Consider the following 20403-nt stretch of genomic DNA (forward strand, 5'->3'; position numbering starts at 1 on the left):
TCGAAACAATTATTTTTCTATCGCATTAATAATTAGATGGAAGTATTAGACATAATGTGGTTATAGGCGTGGTAGGTGACGGTCTTATGTAATAACAAACATGTGGAATATCTTGTTATTCTGTCATTAAAAATTGTTGATTTATATTTCTAGATAACTGTTTTCATATTGATACTATGACGTTCGGTCGAAGGAACACATATCTGCTCAAAGTCAATTAAATCTGACATCGCCAGAGGGTTGGGCACTTTTTTATTTCTCCCTTCTACTGCTTTTGAAAAAAAAAACTATGGTATTCTCTAACTCCGTTGAAAGCCCAATGTTATGGTTGTTAGAGATTCAGATTTGTTGCTTGAACCTTGAACACCATGTTTGGGAATGTGTTATTTCAGACGTCATTCATCATTAAACGAAATTCAACAACAACTTCACAATAAAGGCGTTACTTGAATATCATTGTTACTGTAATGTATTCATTTGTCGCTTAGAAAAAATAAAATATATTCCCTGAGACCCTCTAAATGCGGGAAAACATTAAATCATAACACTACTATATAATGATCTTCGCACTAAAATACCATTTTCTTTTTTTTTTCTCAATTCTGGTAATCTAAATAGTAATTTGCTCATTGCCTATTGAGTATATATTTATGGAACTTTTGTATTTCTACCGCTACTTTCACACATTGTGGTGATCTATTCACAGGTACATGGTTCCTACTACAAGACCTTGCTGTCTTCGATTTGTTACGTTTTGAAATTGAAATAGAGTACGTTCGTATTATGAAAGTGTTATTATTGTGATCAGGCCTTTGTACTGTAATTCCTCCAAACAACTACACTCGTCCCCATCCCCAAACCATTTGCGAAATGTTACGATTAAGCCAAAACATGAAATAGGTATCGCATTATTCAGTCAGTGTCAGGTTCAATAATGCAAAACAAAGTTTTTTCGAAATGTTTGGAGTTGACTGAGGGGAGTTTGGTGTTAGCGATGAGCATTCATCTGGCTTCAAGCCTTGGCGTCGACCTCTCTGTTAAATGGTGTCATTTGGCATTCATTTGTTGAATCCCTGTGCTGTACATTAATATGTGAAAATTGGTGCAATAGATATGAATATTGTATAATTGTGAATTCCTATAAAACTTTGCAAATAATATGATCTAATGAATTCCATGCCTTCCGCATTGCAATAAACCATTAAATGAATATGCCGTTGAAAGTTGAAACAAAAAAGTGGTAACGTCAAAATAACTCTTATTTAATGCTTGTATCATTGTTGAATAAACCATGGGCTAGTAGGGAAATTCCCTTTTGAGTAAATCAACACAATTGGAATCCTGAGTGATTCTAACGGCGTCATAACGAAAGTGTGGCATTGTTTCATTGTTTACAAAACTTTTGTATATTTTCGCGTGGAAGGTCAATCACGCTTGCGTGAGATGTTTGTATAAATCACTTTTGTGGATATTAAACGTGAAAATCGAGTACACTGTCCGCTGGCCCATGGGAGACAGCTGATGAAATTTTCCAAATGAATCCAATTATTTAATAAGATAATATGATTTCATCTGAAAAATTAAAACAATGATATATAATGTTGTACTTTCATTCAAATAAACATATCACATTTCATTTAAACGCTGAAGACAACAATTAACACGTGAATAATTTGAAGTCGAACATCTGGTTGGTGGTTAGTTACATTTTAATATATTAATTTGACTACTATGTATTTAAAATATTACATGTTACAAACTGGAAACGAGGAACTGAAATGTCAGATGGTATGAGAAGAATGTATATGTCTCAACACCGATTAGATTACACATTCTACTCATACTATGCTAATAAGATGCTAAGTGATCATATTAGGTGATGCAACTTTACAACATACAGACCACTTTCTTTGATACCTTGTCAACATAAATGTTGTTTTTCTCTACTCAGGCATTTGGTGCGACGTTTGTAGTGCTGAATTTTATCCTGGCAACACCTGCCTGTCAAGACCCAACTGATGCCGAACTTCGCCAAAAGCTGAGCAATTATTCCCCTAATGGAATTGGTTTCATTGCAACGAGCAGCGCGAACGCTGCACCAGACGATAGCTCATGTCCACTGACTTACAGCAATGGAGCTCCATTATCAATACGGTCCACTTGCCCATTCTATCACTTACAAAACACCGACACACTGCGATACCCTCCAACTATGCTGGACGTTCAGTGTTATGATTGTGACCAATGTATCTCAGATTTGTGTCCAAGTTATCAACATCCAAAATGGAAATGCGAACGTGTTATGCAGAGTGTATACGGAAGTGTGTATCAACGGTGTATACCAGTATAATGCAGTTAAGACTAACGTTGCTGTCTCCTGTGCTTGTGGCAGGAAACGTATTTGATTGGCTGTTGATTCAGTCACCGATGTCAAAATTCAAACTGAACGATTATGACCGTAATTTAGAATTAATTTGCTTTCATTTCAGACAATATACATATTATCTTTATTATACTTGCCAATTTGGTAGCGTAGGTGCTAAAATACTTAAAACTGACTACTTAGTTCAACGAATCACTGTAAACGAAAAATTAACTCACCCAGCATTATTTGGACAAAATAACTATAACTGCAAGTATTGTTGTAATACTGCTAGTTGGGTTGCGTTTTACGTTCACAGTTACTATTATTAACAATCATAATGACATTACTGTAACATTAATTTGCTTTTTAGCTATCGAATTTGTAATCATTTTTCGCAAGGTCGATATCTCTTCTCCTTCTGAGCATGCGTGGTTTACACGTTCATTATATGACATTATATACTTGGCAGCAAGTTCGAAAATCTTCATTCGTCAAAACATTATTGATTAACGAGACAACTAAGACAACAACACTGTGAACAACAACGGAATGATTATATTATTTATATTTTATTCAGACAATGTTATGCGTACGCACAGTAGTCACGTTTTAGTGACAATTCTGTCGTTTACATTAACAATTTCATAAGGTAGATCGAATCTAATTTAACCGAGAACTACATTCCATGTTGTCCATTTCTACTATGAACAATAAAACATTTCCGGTTTATCCGGACGCGCAACGCAATAAAGATAAACTTACATAACTTTTAAAAGAATTTTCATATCAAAATATTCTATTCATTAAAATTTACCTGTCAAAGCTGGGAAGTCTCGCCACAGGAACTTCTCCCACCCCTCAGTAAACACCACTGTCTGTTTTGAAGAGACAATTTTGTAATTTAGCACTTGATATCAGTTCGTTCATATTACGTTGCTTCTTTAAACGCAAGCATCGCAAAAAATCTGGTTTGGGATTAATTTCTTAACTTGCTTTACATATACCTGTTATAATAACCAGCGCCATCTTGCGGATTGGTGATCGTAAATTGTACTGTGAGTTTATTCATTATGCTTAAAACATCCACGAAATTTGCAATTATAGAATGACTATCATAAAATTGGCATTTTGATCTTGATTTGTATACCAGCTTTGGTGCGTTATGATGTTATGTACTCACCTGCAATGCCTATCACTGACACAAGCAGTTTTTCATTTTATTTTCAAATTTACAACTTTTAAGGAATTCGCGTAATTTGTTGACATCCGTTCATCACCTCCATTCTTTTAAATATGATTTCATTAGCGGTAGTAACGTCTGTGATGCTCTACATATGCGAAAGCTGGACTATGACAACGAAAATAACGAAGAAAATAAATACATTCTAAATGAAATGTTATAGACGACTCGTTGGTTTCACATGGCGACAACAAATTCGGAACGAAGAGGTATGGATGAAGCTAAAAGATCAGCTGAAAGAAGGATAAAAAATCGAGCATCTAATTGAAACTTTTAAGAAAAGAAAATTGCAATTTTCTGAACACCAATCAAGGAAAAACAGTATTAACGTATTATGCAAGGGAAGGTTAAAGGATGCAGAAACAGAAGACGGCCATGAAGAGAATGGGAAGATGACATCAAAGAATGAACAGAGAATGGAGAGCAGCTTTACCATCTTGCTGATGACAGAAAGGGCTGGGTGAGTTGCGTCTTGTCATGGGTGCACCAACGGCCTCCTGAAGCTTTGAACTAAAAGAAGAAGAAGTGATTACAATACCTCACACACATTTATTCTGATCACCTTCAAATTTGCGAACCTTGTCAATCACTATGAAATGTCAACCAAGTTCAATTTTGGTGTAACTAGCAAGTGCAATCATAGTGTAGTTCCCTGTTTTTCATATCTGGCTAGTATTTTATTCTGCTTATATTTAATACTGTCCTATTATTTAGGAACTTGTATACAATTAATGTTATGTTCTTCTATAATGGACATTGAGATTAATAAAGCACATGTATTATTAATAGAAAAAGGCATTGGCAAGTACTTTTCTTGCCAATTTTTGCTTAGATATTTTGCTGAACTATTTTTTAGAAACTTTTTTACAATGTTATATCATTCTATAAGGAACATTGAGATCAATACAGTAGATGTATTATTTGGGGGGGGGGACATGAACATTAATTATATTATTTTTGTGTGTACATATGATGACTTGATTGTTTTTGTTTTTAGCCAATATATTTCGCCCAAACAGTCTGTTATCATCCATCATTTTTTTTAAATATAGATTCTAAATAGACAATAGTTACGCTATGTATATATATTCACGCTGATGAGCATTCATCCAGCAATTGCGTATACACGCCAAATATGGATGGCTTCAATTTGTGTTTTTTGTTTTTTCTCCGAATAGTAGAAAAACAAATGACGAGTGACAATGAATTTAAGGGTCATTTTCAAGGTCGTACGTCCTCTATGTGTACATGTAGTCTGAACTTTCTCGCTTTCTATTATCAAAAGTGTGAACCTAAGTCTCCTCCCCTCAATGCGTGTAATTATATATTGAGAGAATATATACATATCTAAGTGAAAGAAAATCTATTCCAATACTGTGCTCTTAAAGGTATGAACCGTAACCTGTCTATTTACTAACATATTCAGTGCATTGTGCTTATTATTCTATACACAACTGCGATGTTTAAACATTCAGACACTCAAAGACAAAATGTGGGTTCTGACCCTATTATCATGAGCTGCAATGAATATAAAGGGAATTTTAGAGGACGTGAGAGTGCATGAAGTCAGACTAAACATTCTCTCATTCTCAACAGTCTGGACTTAACCCAGTATTTGACAATGTTCTCTTGCAATTCGTCGTGATCACTTGTCAAAGATAGGGTTATTTCGTGGGTTTTGATTATTTTCATCTGCAAATTCGATGATATTGTTTGTATGTGGAGTAATTGTTTATTTGGGAATATCATTCTGAGCGGTAGAACAACTTTCAATGCCGGGTGCTGTTAAATATCATGCGAATACCCTCTGTACCAAACCCTGTTAAACCCTTTGATACTTTTTCAACCCAGCATTTTCCACATTTTAATGTATTTATCTATTTTCCCCGAATTTTATACAGCATCCCTGTGACTCAGAGGGATAATTATACCCAGAAAGTTGTTTATACCATGTGACTAAACAATGTGGTATATTTATGTTACATAATTATTCAATTCAAGACTTTCGTCTCTCGTAGTTGACATCTTGACCCAAAAAAATCTCATATAACTCCAAAATCAAAAGGTACAGGCGTGCATGGTCCGTATATTGCGAAATCTTATGTTTGCACGTGTAAAGGATTGTACCTGATGCGTTCTGACTAGATTTACCATTTTCCCTAATAACCTAATTTGAAATTATATCTATTGAGTATTGGCAAATTAGGAATAACACACCACAGAATCATTTCATGGCAGTTTGTGGGGTTGGTTCCTGACTAGGGAATATTGTACATTCCAGTATCTAAAAAAAATGTAATAATGTCGGATGCAGGCAAGGATATACTATGCAGTGTTATCCAGTGTGTGTGTGTATATATCATACTTAAATTATTTTTATGTAAAACAGATTCATAATCGGAACAATGCTCTTGAGCAATCCAGTGTCTGGCCATACCCTGTAAACTACCCCGTGCAAGCACGTTTCTAAACACAAAGCGAACTCTTTTGAGAGAGCTTTTCACAACAAGAGTCTTTCATAAGCAAATTGGTCAACTCACAAATGACACTGGAACGATGCGGGTTTTAATTACGACATATCTAATTTATTGGAATATTATTATTAATTTATTGGCGACAGAAGACAGAAAGTAAATCCAGTTAAATGATGTCTTGACACTGATTGGCCAGACCTGATAATTATGGATATCATTGATCGCTATGAAATAGGATTGACCTGTTGTGAGTACACGACTTGTACTACGCACATTACATGTCTTCCAGTATTTTCAGCTAATAATTAAATTGTGTTTTCGAAACAGATAATATGATGCAAAAGCCATCGTCTATACATTTGTTAATAATTCAATAAACAGTCTATGTAAATTGTATTGTAAGAATAAGCATGAATTAGCGAAGCCGGACTAGGAATTTATATTGAAATCAGACTATACCAAATTAAATGATTTGATTTAAATTAAATTGTCAAATTAATATCGCAACTGGGTCCAGGAGATCATTTTTCTTCAGATTCACTTGAGGAGTCTGACTCAAACACCCATGGAATCCAAACTCCGGTAGGGGGAGGAATAGCATCTGGGTCATCATCAGGATAAGTTGGCGGAGCAGACGCTGCACGGTATTCTTCCAATCTTTGTAATAGTTCTATGACTTTTTCAGGATTTTCTTCACTCAAGTCGGCAGTCTCGTTGGGGTCCTCTGCGATGTTAAACAACCACACAGATTTACCAGGACTATCGGAAGGACTAACTGGTTCCTGTCCAGATTCAGGTCCAGGTGTCCATATCCCGACGCCTGAAAACAAATGAACACAACTCATTGTAATTTTTAAAATAGCTACAATTGGTGCAAGTGGGAATAGTAATAATAAGTAATATGTACCTGGATTTCCTGTCAATAATTTCCAATCCCCAACTCTAATGGCGCCCATGATTGAGGTATCATATTCTTCAGTCCATTCGTCAGGCAAAGGATCCATGTTTTGCGGTGGTGGTTGTAACGGGTCTATGTTAAGAAGTATTGCCTTTCTAGGCGATGCTGCGCCCGTACTGTGTAATATATAACAATACAATCATAAAATATTAAAATACAAGTAGAAGGGAACCAATAGTTTTCCCAACAATCTTGATATAGAGGGACTGTGCTTATTTGAAACATCTGAGGTTGAGGTGTATCACGATAAACGCTGTATAAATAGTATAATACTCAGCAATTGCGTACATCACCATATAGGATGAGGGGTTGATTCCAATAAAAGATACACAGATTATTCTACGTTATTATAACATATACCGTATTTAGTCTATTAGTGGCGCGTGCACTTCGTATATGGCAGATGTGCATCTATTGTCAAAATAAGTCGCATTTTAATGATCCAGCGTAAACCTTGACGTCTTATTTGAAACGTTTTGGAGAATGGTAATGTCTGTGAATGGCGTAAGAGTTGATTCCATTAACAGTATAAAACACATAACTTGGAAACTATGCCGTATTGGCTCTATTGGTAGCACATGTCAGAGGACTATGGTCAAAAAGAGAATAATATTGTAATAAGCCAGTATACAATATATGTAAGTTTTGGTTCATTAGCGCTTCTATCAGAAAAGATGCACAAATGTAAAATACCTGATAGATTCCCATTGGTCAAATCCATCCAATGGCTTGCTTTCCTCTGAATTGGAGTCACTTCCATCGCCCGCTAAGCCCAGTAATGTAGGAAACCAATCAGTAATGTGCATCAGTTCTGTGTTGACAGTGCCTTTCATGTCTTCAGAGAAATCTGGACTATGTACAAATGCCAAACCCCGAACACCACCTTCATATAACGATTTCTTCTCACCCCGAAGAGGCCAATTGTTACCACCATGGGCTGGCAATCCACCATTGTCTGGAATTAAAGAATTAAATGGCAAATTCGTGTACTTAATTTTGCCAAAGCATATTTCACGAAAAACATCATTTTATTTGCAAGTTATATAAAATCGATCATCGGACTGCTTAGATCTGATGATCGAATTTAAAAAAAAAATTGTTTCTAGTGTGTTTTTCTCGTGTTAAATGGTGTTGCATACTTCAACATGGATAGTTTTCAATGCATCCACAAGTGTTTTCATATAACATTGAGGTAGCATAACCATACGTTGGGTAATGGTGCGAAGTCATATGTATAACGGGATTGGTTGGCTATCATTTGGCTGAGAAAATCAAGTTCATCAATATGGCGTCCTTTACAAAAATATAATTAATAATAACACGATTAACTTCAAAAATGGTAGCCCTATACATTATATACTTAGCCTTCAAGTTTTTTTGGTAGATATAATGAGCCTGTGGTTAAATACGATAACGCTGTTAGAAAATGATCACAGATAACATCCATGTCACTTGTCTGATGTAGACCTCAGGTTTTTTTTTACACAGACCATATGACTCGGAATAATATATGTCAGGTTCCATAAGTTGAGCAGGATGTACTCACTTCAAAACACTTGACATTAATATATCTTTTTTTTACTGATTTGACTATATATTTGTCAGTTGTTTACATTTGTCCTATGAATTTGTCGATTTTTGTTCACAGATCTTGTTCCACTTTACAAAGTGCACTAATTATATAAGCATTACATGGTGTTGTACTTATTATCCTATCAGCTTTTTGTTCAGGATTACTGAAAGTTACCATTTAAAAAAAAATGATGGAAATGTTTAATATATGATTATTTTGATTATTATTATTTTGGTATACAAATTCAATGAGCAACAATTCTCAAATTAAATATAAATAGTTGGAATTATATGTTATATCTGTGAAAATGTGTGGATTACCATGCAAATTTTGAAGGGAAAAAAAATCTATTACCTAAAATTGGTAAAAATGGGATACCCCGGTACTCCAACTTTTCTAATCATAATTTTACTTTCCATCCTCCATTTCATAATAGTACTCAATGGTTTAGTGTGCCCTAGTCTTGGAATACTAGCTTAATTATGATTCTATGTGTCGTTTCCCATAATAGTGTGCGCCGTGCGTCATAATTTTCTACGGTCCCCATTATTTGGCCAATAGCGACTACTCAAGTCTCGGTTTTCGCATCGCATGTTATATGGCATTAACCTTGTGTTGGACCACATCGCCCATAGAATTGTGTCTAAAACAATATTTCGTAAGATTTGGCCAGTTGGTTATATTTAAACCAAAAATAAAATGCTCAAAATCACAGCCAGTGTCGCTTTAATTATCAAATACACATATACGTGATTTAAAATATAATGTACTTCCTCAATACCACCAACGAAATATAGGGAATCGCGGGACAATCAATTTAAATACTTACCATTTGAAAATATTATAATAGTGTTATCCCAGAGTCCAGAATCTTTTAATGTTTTGGTAATATTCCCAATACCTTCATCCATACAGGTTACCATTCCAGCCAATGTACGCCGACGTTCATCTTCTATTATGCCATTGTACAGATCCGAGTATTGCTGTGGAACACTTGCATACTTAGCGTGTACTGACTGGTAAGCCAAGTACAAAAATAATGGCTGAAAAAAATTAATACATTAAACAAAAATTAAACAAACATATACAGACACAGACTGTCAAATAGTGTGTCACATAAACAAACAAAATGATTTAACACTCTGGTGTTAGAGTAGTGCGCCAATTTAAAGATCGATTTAACGATGAAAACCGTCGAAGAACTCTGAATCAATGAGATTGTGCAGTCGACAGAGTAGAATAAGTACTACATTGTGCTTCATAAATACATAAACACGGCTGTATTACTCACTCCATCATTCACGTCATCGTGTTCCATAATTATCTTTTGAGCTTCTTGAGTAAATATAAATGCAGAGTAATCTCCTTGGTAATCCTGGGATACATCAGTCTCACCTCTTTTCAAATCAAATCCACCACTGGCAGAATGAGTGAAATAATCTTCAGTACCAATGTAAAATCCTAATAATAAAATTAGAGTAAGTATGTGCTTTCAACACATGTACGTCTTGACAAATGCACTTTATTCTGCTACCTTATTATGTATTTTACAATCAGATTAAAATGACTGTCATCGAAATCCTGTCATAGCGATATATTGTTGGGGTTCTCTTATCTTTTAATGAAGCATTCTGTTCTTCGTATTTCTTGAATATGCTAAAATATATACCTACCGAAGAAACTATCGAATCCACGTTGTGTGGGAATGCATGCTGGTGTGTAGAATCCCTGGTGCCATTTCCCGACCATATGAGTTGCGTAACCTGCTTGCTTCATTTTCTCAGGTAATGTTACTTCATCGAGTGGTAGACACATTCGTTGAGCAGGCCTTATATTTCTGTGTACCAACCCATACCGCATCTGTGGATTCGAATAAAATAAAGTCTATGATATTTCAGGTTGAGAAACTTATTGACCTTGTTTCATTTGTTTTTATTTTGTTAACATTTAAGGGAATCATAACTGAAACAATATGTTCAAATAACCGTAAACCAATATGTTACTGCACCATGCCGAATTAATGTATTTTACTTTTGATTGATTGTAAATACAGCGAAACTGAAATACTGAAGCAAACAATGGGTCTCTGCTGAGTTTGTAAAATGACTATCTTGTTGACAACATATTTTTCGTCTTTTGCAGGGCTAACGCCGTGTTTGCATTGACACAGTGCAGCAGAAGTTTGTTCATTTACTGGCCGCCGCCTGTGCACGTGAACCTGTGTTGCCCGCAGACACAGAATACATATCTAATACAATCTGTGTTCGAACGCACATTTATGGTTTGTCGCGTAATGAACGCTAATATATTAAATGCACAGCGAATGTATTCACAAGTTATTTGGAACGTCCAAACCAGGGCCGGATCGTCTTTTTTTCCAGGGCCGCAAACATACTGATTACATGACACATTATTATTTACTATATGATACATGACCAAGTTGTCATTCACACCCGAAGGAGGAACTGCTAGTATAAAGTACAACTGCAAGCGATGTGAAATGTGTTGTAAAAAATAGTATGAGAAGAGTTCTGCGTTTTACAACAAATTAATTACTCAAGTGTTGCCGAGGACAATTGTAAGTGAGTGACAAAATTACGAACCATGAATACATGGCTTTATATATTGTTTGTAATGTCCGAGCATCTGCTTACGCAATACCATCACCATCTAGTCATCGTAGGCGGTGTTCACTACAAGTTATTGCGACCTGTTCTTTTCAGTACAATCAGAGAGTCGTGGCGTGTTGTATTTCTGCCTGCATTGGCAGGGCGCTTGCTGTGATTGGCAGTTTGAATTCCGTGTTTCACATTGTAATATATGAGTATTGGTTGGATGTAAATCTTAAATTCTACTCAGTATTGTCCTGGGGGATAAATGGAACTGATTGTAGGTACATGTCGGGTTTTATTCTATACAAACTCACCGCATATCGTCCTGTCAATAGCTGTCCTCTTGACGGTGTACACACCGGTGCAACATAGTAGTTTTCCAACTTGATCCCGTCCGCAGCTAAGCTATTGAGGTTCGGTGTTTGGAAAATAGGGTTGTGGTAACCAATGTCATTCCATCCATAGTCATCAGCAAAAATGAAAACAATGTTCGGTTGACTGTCACAACGAGCAAATGCAGACAGAGAAAGCACTAGGACTGTTAGAAGCACACTTATTGACATTACTGTATGCATGATACACAGTAAATGAACTGAGGGTATTTGCAAAGTGTTTTAATAACCACTGTCTATGCACACTCCAATTTATATAAACTATATAAACTACACGCATTGTTGTCATGTCAACACTCAGCAATCCTAGTTTGATATCAATGAGTTGTCGTTCAATTGTTCCCCTTGTTGAAACGCAAAATTATCCGAACGCAAAAATGAAAAAAGTCCATTCATCATGTCATGACGTTCATTCACCATACCGTGATGTTCACTCACCATATTGTTCTGGGTCATATTGTCTCTGTCAAAACAACCTAGGGTCTACATCATACAAGTGACATTGATGTTATCTGTGACCATTTTCTAACATAGTTATCGTATTTAACCACAGACTCATTATATCTGAAGAACACGCTTTTAAATGTCAAAAACGCTTGATTTTTTTGGATGAATGGTTACAACAATATTGTGAATGGATATCACAATATGGTGAATGGATTTAACAATATGGTGAATGTATATTACAATATGGTGAATCGATATAACAGTATGGGAATGGATATCATAATATGGCGAGTGGATATTCTATTTTATAGTTTATGTGCGTGTTCTTACGTTCTTATCTTCCACCTGTACGTTTATAAACATTTACTTCTATGCTATTGATAAAGAGCCATTGCTCGAAACGTCTACCTATTTTTAATACATCCTTACCTACGATTACCAAATATTATCTACTATATATCATATTTATCGGTCCGAGCAGCGTTTATTTTGTAAGTACTTTTACAATATGGTGAATGGATATCACAGTATGGTGAATGTATATCACAGTATGGTGAATAGATATCACAGTATGGTGAATGTATTTCACAGTATAGTGAATAGATATCTCAATATGGTGAATGGATATAACAGTATGGTGAATGGATATCACAATATGGTGAATGGATATCACAATATGGTGAATGGATATCACAGTATGGTGAATGTATATCGCAATATGGTGAATAGATATCTCAATATGGTGAATGGATATAACAGTATGGTGAATGGATATCACAATATGGTGAATGGAAATCACAGTAAGATGAATGGATATCACAATATTGTGAATGTAAGTCACAATATGGTGAATATATATCACAATATGGTGAATAGATATAACAGTATGGTGAATGGGTTTAACAGTATGGTGAATGGATATCACAATATGGTGGATGGATATCACAATATGGTGGATGGATATCACAATATGGTGAATGGGTATCACAATATGGTGAATGGATATCAGTGTGGTGAATGGATATCACAATGTGGTGAATGTATATCACATTATGGTGAATGGATATCACAGTACGGTGAATGAATATCACAATACGGTGAATGGATATCACAATATGGCTAGTGGATTTCACAATATGGTGAATGGATATCACAGTAAGGGGAATGGAAATAACAATATGGTGAATGTATATCACAATATGGTGAATGGATGTCACAGTATGGTGAATGGATGTCACAGTATGGTGAATGGATATCACTGTATGGTGAATGGATATCACAATATGGTGAATGGATATCACAATATGGTGAATGGATATCACAGTATGGTGAATGGATATCACAGTATGGTGAATGGATATCACCATATGGTGAATGGAAATCACGGTATGGTGAATGTATATCACAATATGGTGAATAGATATCTCAATATGGTGAATGGAAATCACGGTATGGTGAATGTATATCACAATATGGTGAATAGATATCACAATATGGTGGATGGATATCACAGTATGGTGAATGAATATCACAATATGATGGGTGGATATCACAATATGGTGGATGGATATCACAATATGGTGAATTGATATCACAATATGGTGGATGGATATCACAGTATGGTGAATGGGTATAACAATATTGTGAATGGATATAACAATATGGTGAATGTATATCACAATATGGTGAATAGATGTCTCAATATGATGAATGGATATAACAGTGTGATGAATGGATATCACAGTATGGTGAATGGATATCACAATATGGTGGATGGATATCACAATATGGTGAATTGATATCACAATATGGTGGATGGATATCACAATATGGTGAATTGATATCACAATATGGTGGATGGATGTCACAATATGGTGAATTGATATCACAATATGGTGAATGAATATCACAATATGGCTAGCGGATTTCACAATATGGTTGATGGATATCACAGTAAGGTGAATGGAAATAACAATATGGTGAATGGATATCACAGTATGGTGAATGAATATCACAATATGGTGAATGGATATCACAGTATGGTGAATGGATATCACAAAATGATGACTGGATATCACAGTATGGTGAGTGGATATCACAGGATGGTGAATGGATATCACAATATGGTGAATGGATATCACAATATGGTGGATGGATATCACAGTATAGTGAATGAATATCACAATATGGTGGATGGATATCACAATATGGTGAATTGATATCACAATATGGTTGACGGATATCACAGTAAGGTGAATGGAAATAACACTATGGTGAATGGATATCACAGTAAGGTGAATGTATATCACAATATGGTGAACAGATATCTCAATATGGTGAATGGATATAATAGTGTGATGAATGGATATCACAATATGGTGAATTGATATCACAATATGGTTGATGGATATCACAGTATGGTGAATGGATATCACAATATGGTGAATGGATATCACAGTAAGGTGAATGGATATCAGAATATGGTGAATGGATATCACAATATGGTGAATAGATATCAAAATATGGTGAATGGATATAACATTATGGTGAATGGATATCACAGTATGGTGAATGAATATCACAATATGGTGAATGGATATCACAGTATGGTGAATGTATATCATAATATGGTGAACAGATATCTCAATATGGTGAATGGATATAACTGTGGTGAATGGATGTCACAGCATGGTGAATGGATATAACAATATGGTGAATGGATATCACAGTGTGGTGAATGGATATCACAGTATGGTGAATGGAAATAACAATATGGTGAATGGATATCACAGTATGGTGAATGGAAATCACAGAATGGTGGATGGATATCACATTATGGTGGATGGATATCACAATATGGTGAATGGATATAACATTATGGTGAATGGATATCACAATATGGTGAATGGAAATCACAGTATGGTGAATAGATATCACAATATGGTGAATGGATATCACAATATGGTGAATAGATATCAAAATATGGTGAATGGATATAACATTATGGTGAATGGATATAACATTATGGTGGTTGGATATCACAATATGGTGAATGGAAATCACAGTATGGTGAATGGATATCACAATATGGTGAATGGATATCACAATATGGTGAATAGATATCAAAATATGGTATAATTTAATATATTAAATTCACAACAAATGTATTCACACGTTATCTGGAATGTCCAAACCAGGGCCGGATCATCTTTTTTTTCCTGGGCCACATGCGGTTCGTGATGACGCATAGTAAAGAGAAGCACTGATGTTTTAAAAGACAGTATTACTGGAAAATTTTCCCCTCGTAAACATACAGATTACATGACACATTATTATTTTCTATATGATACATGACCAAGTTGTCATTCACACATGATGGAGGAACAACTAAGTATAAAGTACAACTGGAAGCGATGTGAAATGTGATGTAAACTAGTATGCGAATAGTTCTGCGTTTTATAACAAATTAATTACTCGAGTGTTGCCGGGGATAATTGTAACAGGGTGAGAAAATAACGAACCATGAATACATGGCTTTATACGTTGTTTGTAATGTCCGAGCTTTTGCCTGTGCAATACCATCACCATCTAGTCATCGTAAGCGGTGTTCACTACAAGTTATTGCGAACTGTTCTTTTCAGTACAATCAGAGAGTCGTGGCGTGTTGTATTTCTGCCTGCATTGGCAAGGCGCTTGCTGTGATTGCCAGTTTGAATTCCGTGTTGAGTTTTGGTTGGATGTAAACTTGGGGAAAAATGTAACTGATTGTAGGTACATGTCGGGTTTTATTCTATACAAACTCACCGCATATCGTCCTGTCAATAGCTGCTCTCTTGACGGTGTACACACGGCTGCGCAACATAATAGTTTTCTAACCTGATCCCGTCCGCAGCTAAGCTATTGAGATTCATCCATAGTCATCAGCAAAAATGAAAACAATGTTCGGTTGACTGTCACAACGAGCAAATGCAGACAGAGAAAGCACTTGAACTGTTAGAAGCACACTTATTAACATTACTGTATGCATGATACACAGTAAATGAACTAAGAGCAAATATGGGCGATGGAGAGTATTTTCAATACAAATATGGGCGAAGAAGCGTATTTTTATACAAATATGGCTTAGGTGGGTAGTATGGTATATACGCGTAAAAATGACAGATAAAAGTAGAAGAAGAATACTTTCCTTGGACTTAACAGACGTTATCTAATTGGCCTCACTAATAGGTGTAGTATGTAACTTAGTATTATCATCATCGTCCTCACCATCAGGATTCAACACCATGTTTTACATCAATTGCCAATTGGGGATGTCTGTCGTACATGAGAAGGTAAGGGGATATCGTGTACTTTTATGTGTATGTATTTCATATGCATGTACCATGCATGTTCCTTTCCATTTATTTCGCTTTAGAATCATAGCTATCATAAAAAATATAGTCTGATTAAACCCGTTCACGGGATTCAACTGGAATGCTGGGAAAGAGACTTTCATATTCCTGTTACCTCGCATGGTATCTGTGTGACCTCTGATTTGAAGTTGTCCCAGTGAAGTCAAGCAGAAATCCCATAATAAGAATTTTTTATAGAACGTTTTGCAGACGAAATCACTACCGCATATTGGGTAAAATGGTCAGTAATTACTAGTATGATAGCATCATGAATGAGGTAATCCATACATAATAACATAGATTGGGCTGTTTGTATGTTTACCAAGGTGCAGTCACTTGTGGCTAGTAAGTCTTAATCACAACTCTTAATCTTATTTTCTAAAAAACAATTTGTATTGAACTTCACCTTTCTATGGTGCAGAATCCCATCCTTGAAACATAACTGATCCTACTGCCTGAGTTAAATTCCGACACAAGGGTTCTCGTGTATTCGTACATCCGCTTTTGGTGCTTGGCCCTACTCTCAGTATACCAATCTTCGGTTCTTTTTTCTGCAACTTTTGCCATTCCATCATGGTAACTGTGGCTAGTTATACTTTCCTGGAGTAGGTGGTGGATTCACAGAACTATCCAGAATGACCTGAATAATACAGCTGAGTGTCCACCAACAAGGTATGATGCCGTGTGTATGTTGATTCCTTTAGCCATAATTATTTGTAACAATGTGTGATAAAGAACAGTGGCAAGTCCTCGGATACTGCTGGTAAATTGCTAATGGAACTTGACATTGGGCATGTTTTTTTTTAAAATTTTTACCCGAGATATATATGTATAAGCTTGCTTCGCACTAGGCGTACAATTCCACAATTCATGTATGTCTAGTATGTCTAAAATTATCTTTTCCTTGCAGTATGGCGGACACAAGCTTTTGCTTGTGTTCATCTGGTGTGCAAGGAACCAACATGTCTGGAACTGGAACTGGAAACGAGACAATGCAATCTTCTGCCTACCAGGAATAATCTGTGCAAGAATGATGAAATTGTGCTGCATGGCAGTCAATGTTAAAAGACGCAGCAGAGTTTTTATAGCATGGCAGAGGAATGATGCCCCAGACTTTCTGATAAAATGAACTGTAGCTTAATTCTTAAAGTTTAAGTTTAAGTTTAAACAACTTTCCCCACAACAACAATATGGAGCGAAAACAATATATAACTCTAGGGTCATAGACCATTCATCATGTTGCTTAAACATTACATTGAGGCGACCTTAGTTCACAGAACTAACATCCCTGGAAATAACCTCCAAACCTTTTAGTTGATGAGTCATCTATATAAATGTAGATCACTATTTACGCCATTATTCAAAACTAAAAGAATACTATTACAGGCTGAAAAGTCAAAAAGCTTGGTTGGACATTCATGAAAGTTAGTTGTAAATTTGATTGGCACGGACAACAAGTTGGTTTGAAGTGGGGAAAGTTGTATCAAAAGTTGGTTCAAAATTCGAAGTCGAATATCAAAGCAATATAACAAGGTGGTTGGGAAGTTTTGAAAGTTGGATGAAAATGCGTTAACATTGGATTGAAAGTTGAGAAAATTGTTAGGTAGTCAAAAAGGAGGTTGCAAAATCCAGGTTGGTTGGAGAGTCCATAAAGTTGGTTGGAAATGGTACACATTATAGAAAGTTGGTTGGACAGATGAAAATGTGGTTGAAAACATTAAATTTGGTTGGAAAGTCAAAACTGTAGGTTGGCAAAGCGAAAATGTTGATTGGAAAGGCATAACAGATTGTTGGAAGTTGGTTGGACAACCTTGAAAGTTGGCTTGGTGGTGGAAGTTGGTTTTAAAGTGAAGGTTGAATGGAATTTCAGAAAGTTGGTTGGAAAAGCGAAAACTTTAGCTGAAAAGTCGGGAAAGTTGGTTGGAATGTTGTAGAAGTTGGATGAAAAGTTGGTTGTAAAGTTGACTGACAGTCTTGAAAGTTTGATTGAAATACAAAAAAGTTTGTTGGCAAGCCAAAAACGTTAAATGAGAAAGGTGAATACTTTGGCTGAAAAGCCATGCACATTGGTTGGCCAGTCGTAAAAATTTGTTGTAAAGTTGAAAATTTGCTGGAAAGTAAGAAAGTTGACTGGTTTTGGAAGTCGTGGAAAGTTGGTTAGAATGTCAAGACGAACAAGTTGGATTGAAATGTATGAAAAGTCGGAAAAGTTGGTTGGCAAGGTGGAAAAGTTAGTTTAAAAGTCAAGAAAGTTGGTTGAAAGGTCAAAAAATTGTGATATAAAGTTTGTCAGTTGTGAAAGTTGGTTTGAAAATCAAAGACGTTTTGATTAGTAAATCAAAAAGCTTAAAGGTTAAAATGGCTGGTTGCAAGGCAAATACAGCGCAAAAGTTAAATAAATAGTTGGGAAAGTTGGTTGGAACGTAGACAAATTTGGTTCAACAGTTGTGAAAGTTGGTTGGAAAGATGAAAAATTTGCTGGCAAGGAAAAAAGGCTGCTTGGGCTGCTGTAAAAGATGGTAAGAAAGTCAAGAAAGTTGGCTGGACAGTCGTGAAATTATGTTAGGAAGTCGAATATGTTCAGTGTCCCAAAATAGACAGATCACGAAAATAGTTTTGTTTATAACGAGCGATTTGAAAATTTCTGCACTGTTCAGAGCAAATGTAGTGTGGCTTCATTTCAGGGTTGTTTGAAATGCCATGCATTGTAATATTTTGGACTAGTCTAGATAGCAAGTGGTTAAATACTGGAATTAACATCTACTATTATGATGTTGGTGTAGCAATAAAAAGGTGATTAAACTGATAAATTTCTGATATACTCGTGAATGTTGACATTCATTGCCGCCACTGCCAAACCTTGTCTCTCTTTCGTAAGTAGGCTTCCAAAAATAGTAAATTCCCCGACCTCCTGGCTCGTCTAGCTTATTTCCCTTAACATGGTTTTGATCTTCACTAAAATCACTCTCATTGCCGTCAAAATCCATGAAAACATCCATGAACTCCTCGTCGTCGCTATATACATCCGCCTCCATTTTGAAATTTTATTTGGGTGACGAACAGACATTTGGTAATTTACATAATCTCAGTGTTTTGCATAACCTCTTAACGCAACTTGCAAGACTTCATTGAGATTATTGATAATGTGTGATCCGTTAGATAAACGGGATTAAAATGATTACAACTTACATAGATCAGAGGAAATACCGCAGTTTCCCATCCCTCTTTTAGAGGGTTTATGGTGACACCGACATTTCTACAGGCGGTAAATCTGATCCTAACCATGTGCGATTTACTAAGGTTGCAGTTTGATCACCCCCTCACACATTATAGACCATTTAAACCAAAAAAATACATCAAAGTAATTAAGATTTAGTATACATATCGCTTAATAGCCTAAATAATTGCATGTGAAGGCATTGAGCAGTGCATTGTGGGGCTTACATTGGGGGATGAAGCAAGGATACTTCAATCAATTAGCATAAAAACTCACCCATTTTTAGGAATAAGTAAGAAAATATAATATAAATTTGAATAATAACTACTGCCAATCCTAGACCAACATACATGGTTAGGTGACTCGCTGGACCAATATGCAAGCAAATACATATCCCAATTCTAATATCAAAAGTTGGCACAGCATTTTGTAGTAAGTGGACACCACACAGGTCACAACAAGTAAATTATCTTTCTTGTATATTCTTCATCTAATACTGCACAGTATAGCTTTTTATTGTCAGCAAACGTTCACATAATAAAATAGTGATCAAATTTAATTCATATATTTCGATAATTTTCCATACATGACATATTATTGCACATGTTTTGGAAATTGACAGTATGGAGACAGATGCATTTCTCAAGAACATGATCTATGTAGTAACACTCTCATTAATCGCATCCTCAGAGCAAACAAGATTGTATATTGCAAATAATCAAACCATAACAGTA

The 20403-nt window shown here is 35.6% G+C and overlaps 2 protein-coding genes across 2 annotated transcripts; one reads left to right on the forward strand and one right to left on the reverse strand.

Moving 5' to 3' along the window:
- The first annotated feature begins 1731 nt into the window (after positions 1 to 1731).
- LOC146735212 (uncharacterized) lies at positions 1732 to 2350 on the forward strand. Its single transcript, XM_085507387.1, has 2 exons — positions 1732 to 1788; positions 1952 to 2350. The coding sequence occupies exons 1-2, from the start codon at positions 1732 to 1734 to the stop codon at positions 2348 to 2350; spliced, it is 456 nt and encodes a 151-aa protein (XP_085363513.1).
- A 3818-nt stretch (positions 2351 to 6168) lies between these two features.
- LOC102807277 (arylsulfatase B-like) lies at positions 6169 to 19487 on the reverse strand. The gene is made up of 8 exons (XM_085507388.1): positions 19361 to 19487; positions 11537 to 11760; positions 10284 to 10470; positions 9914 to 10071; positions 9440 to 9653; positions 7731 to 7992; positions 6987 to 7153; positions 6169 to 6899 (listed from the first exon to the last, which is right to left on the reverse strand). The coding sequence occupies exons 1-8, from the start codon at positions 19485 to 19487 to the stop codon at positions 6601 to 6603; spliced, it is 1638 nt and encodes a 545-aa protein (XP_085363514.1). The 3' UTR covers positions 6169 to 6600.
- Positions 19488 to 20403: the final 916 nt, after the last annotated feature.

The sequence above is a fragment of the Saccoglossus kowalevskii genome, chromosome 13, assembly GCF_978046115.1.
Source record: "Saccoglossus kowalevskii chromosome 13, keSacKowa6.1, whole genome shotgun sequence".
Lineage (NCBI taxonomy): Eukaryota > Metazoa > Hemichordata > Enteropneusta > Harrimaniidae > Saccoglossus > Saccoglossus kowalevskii.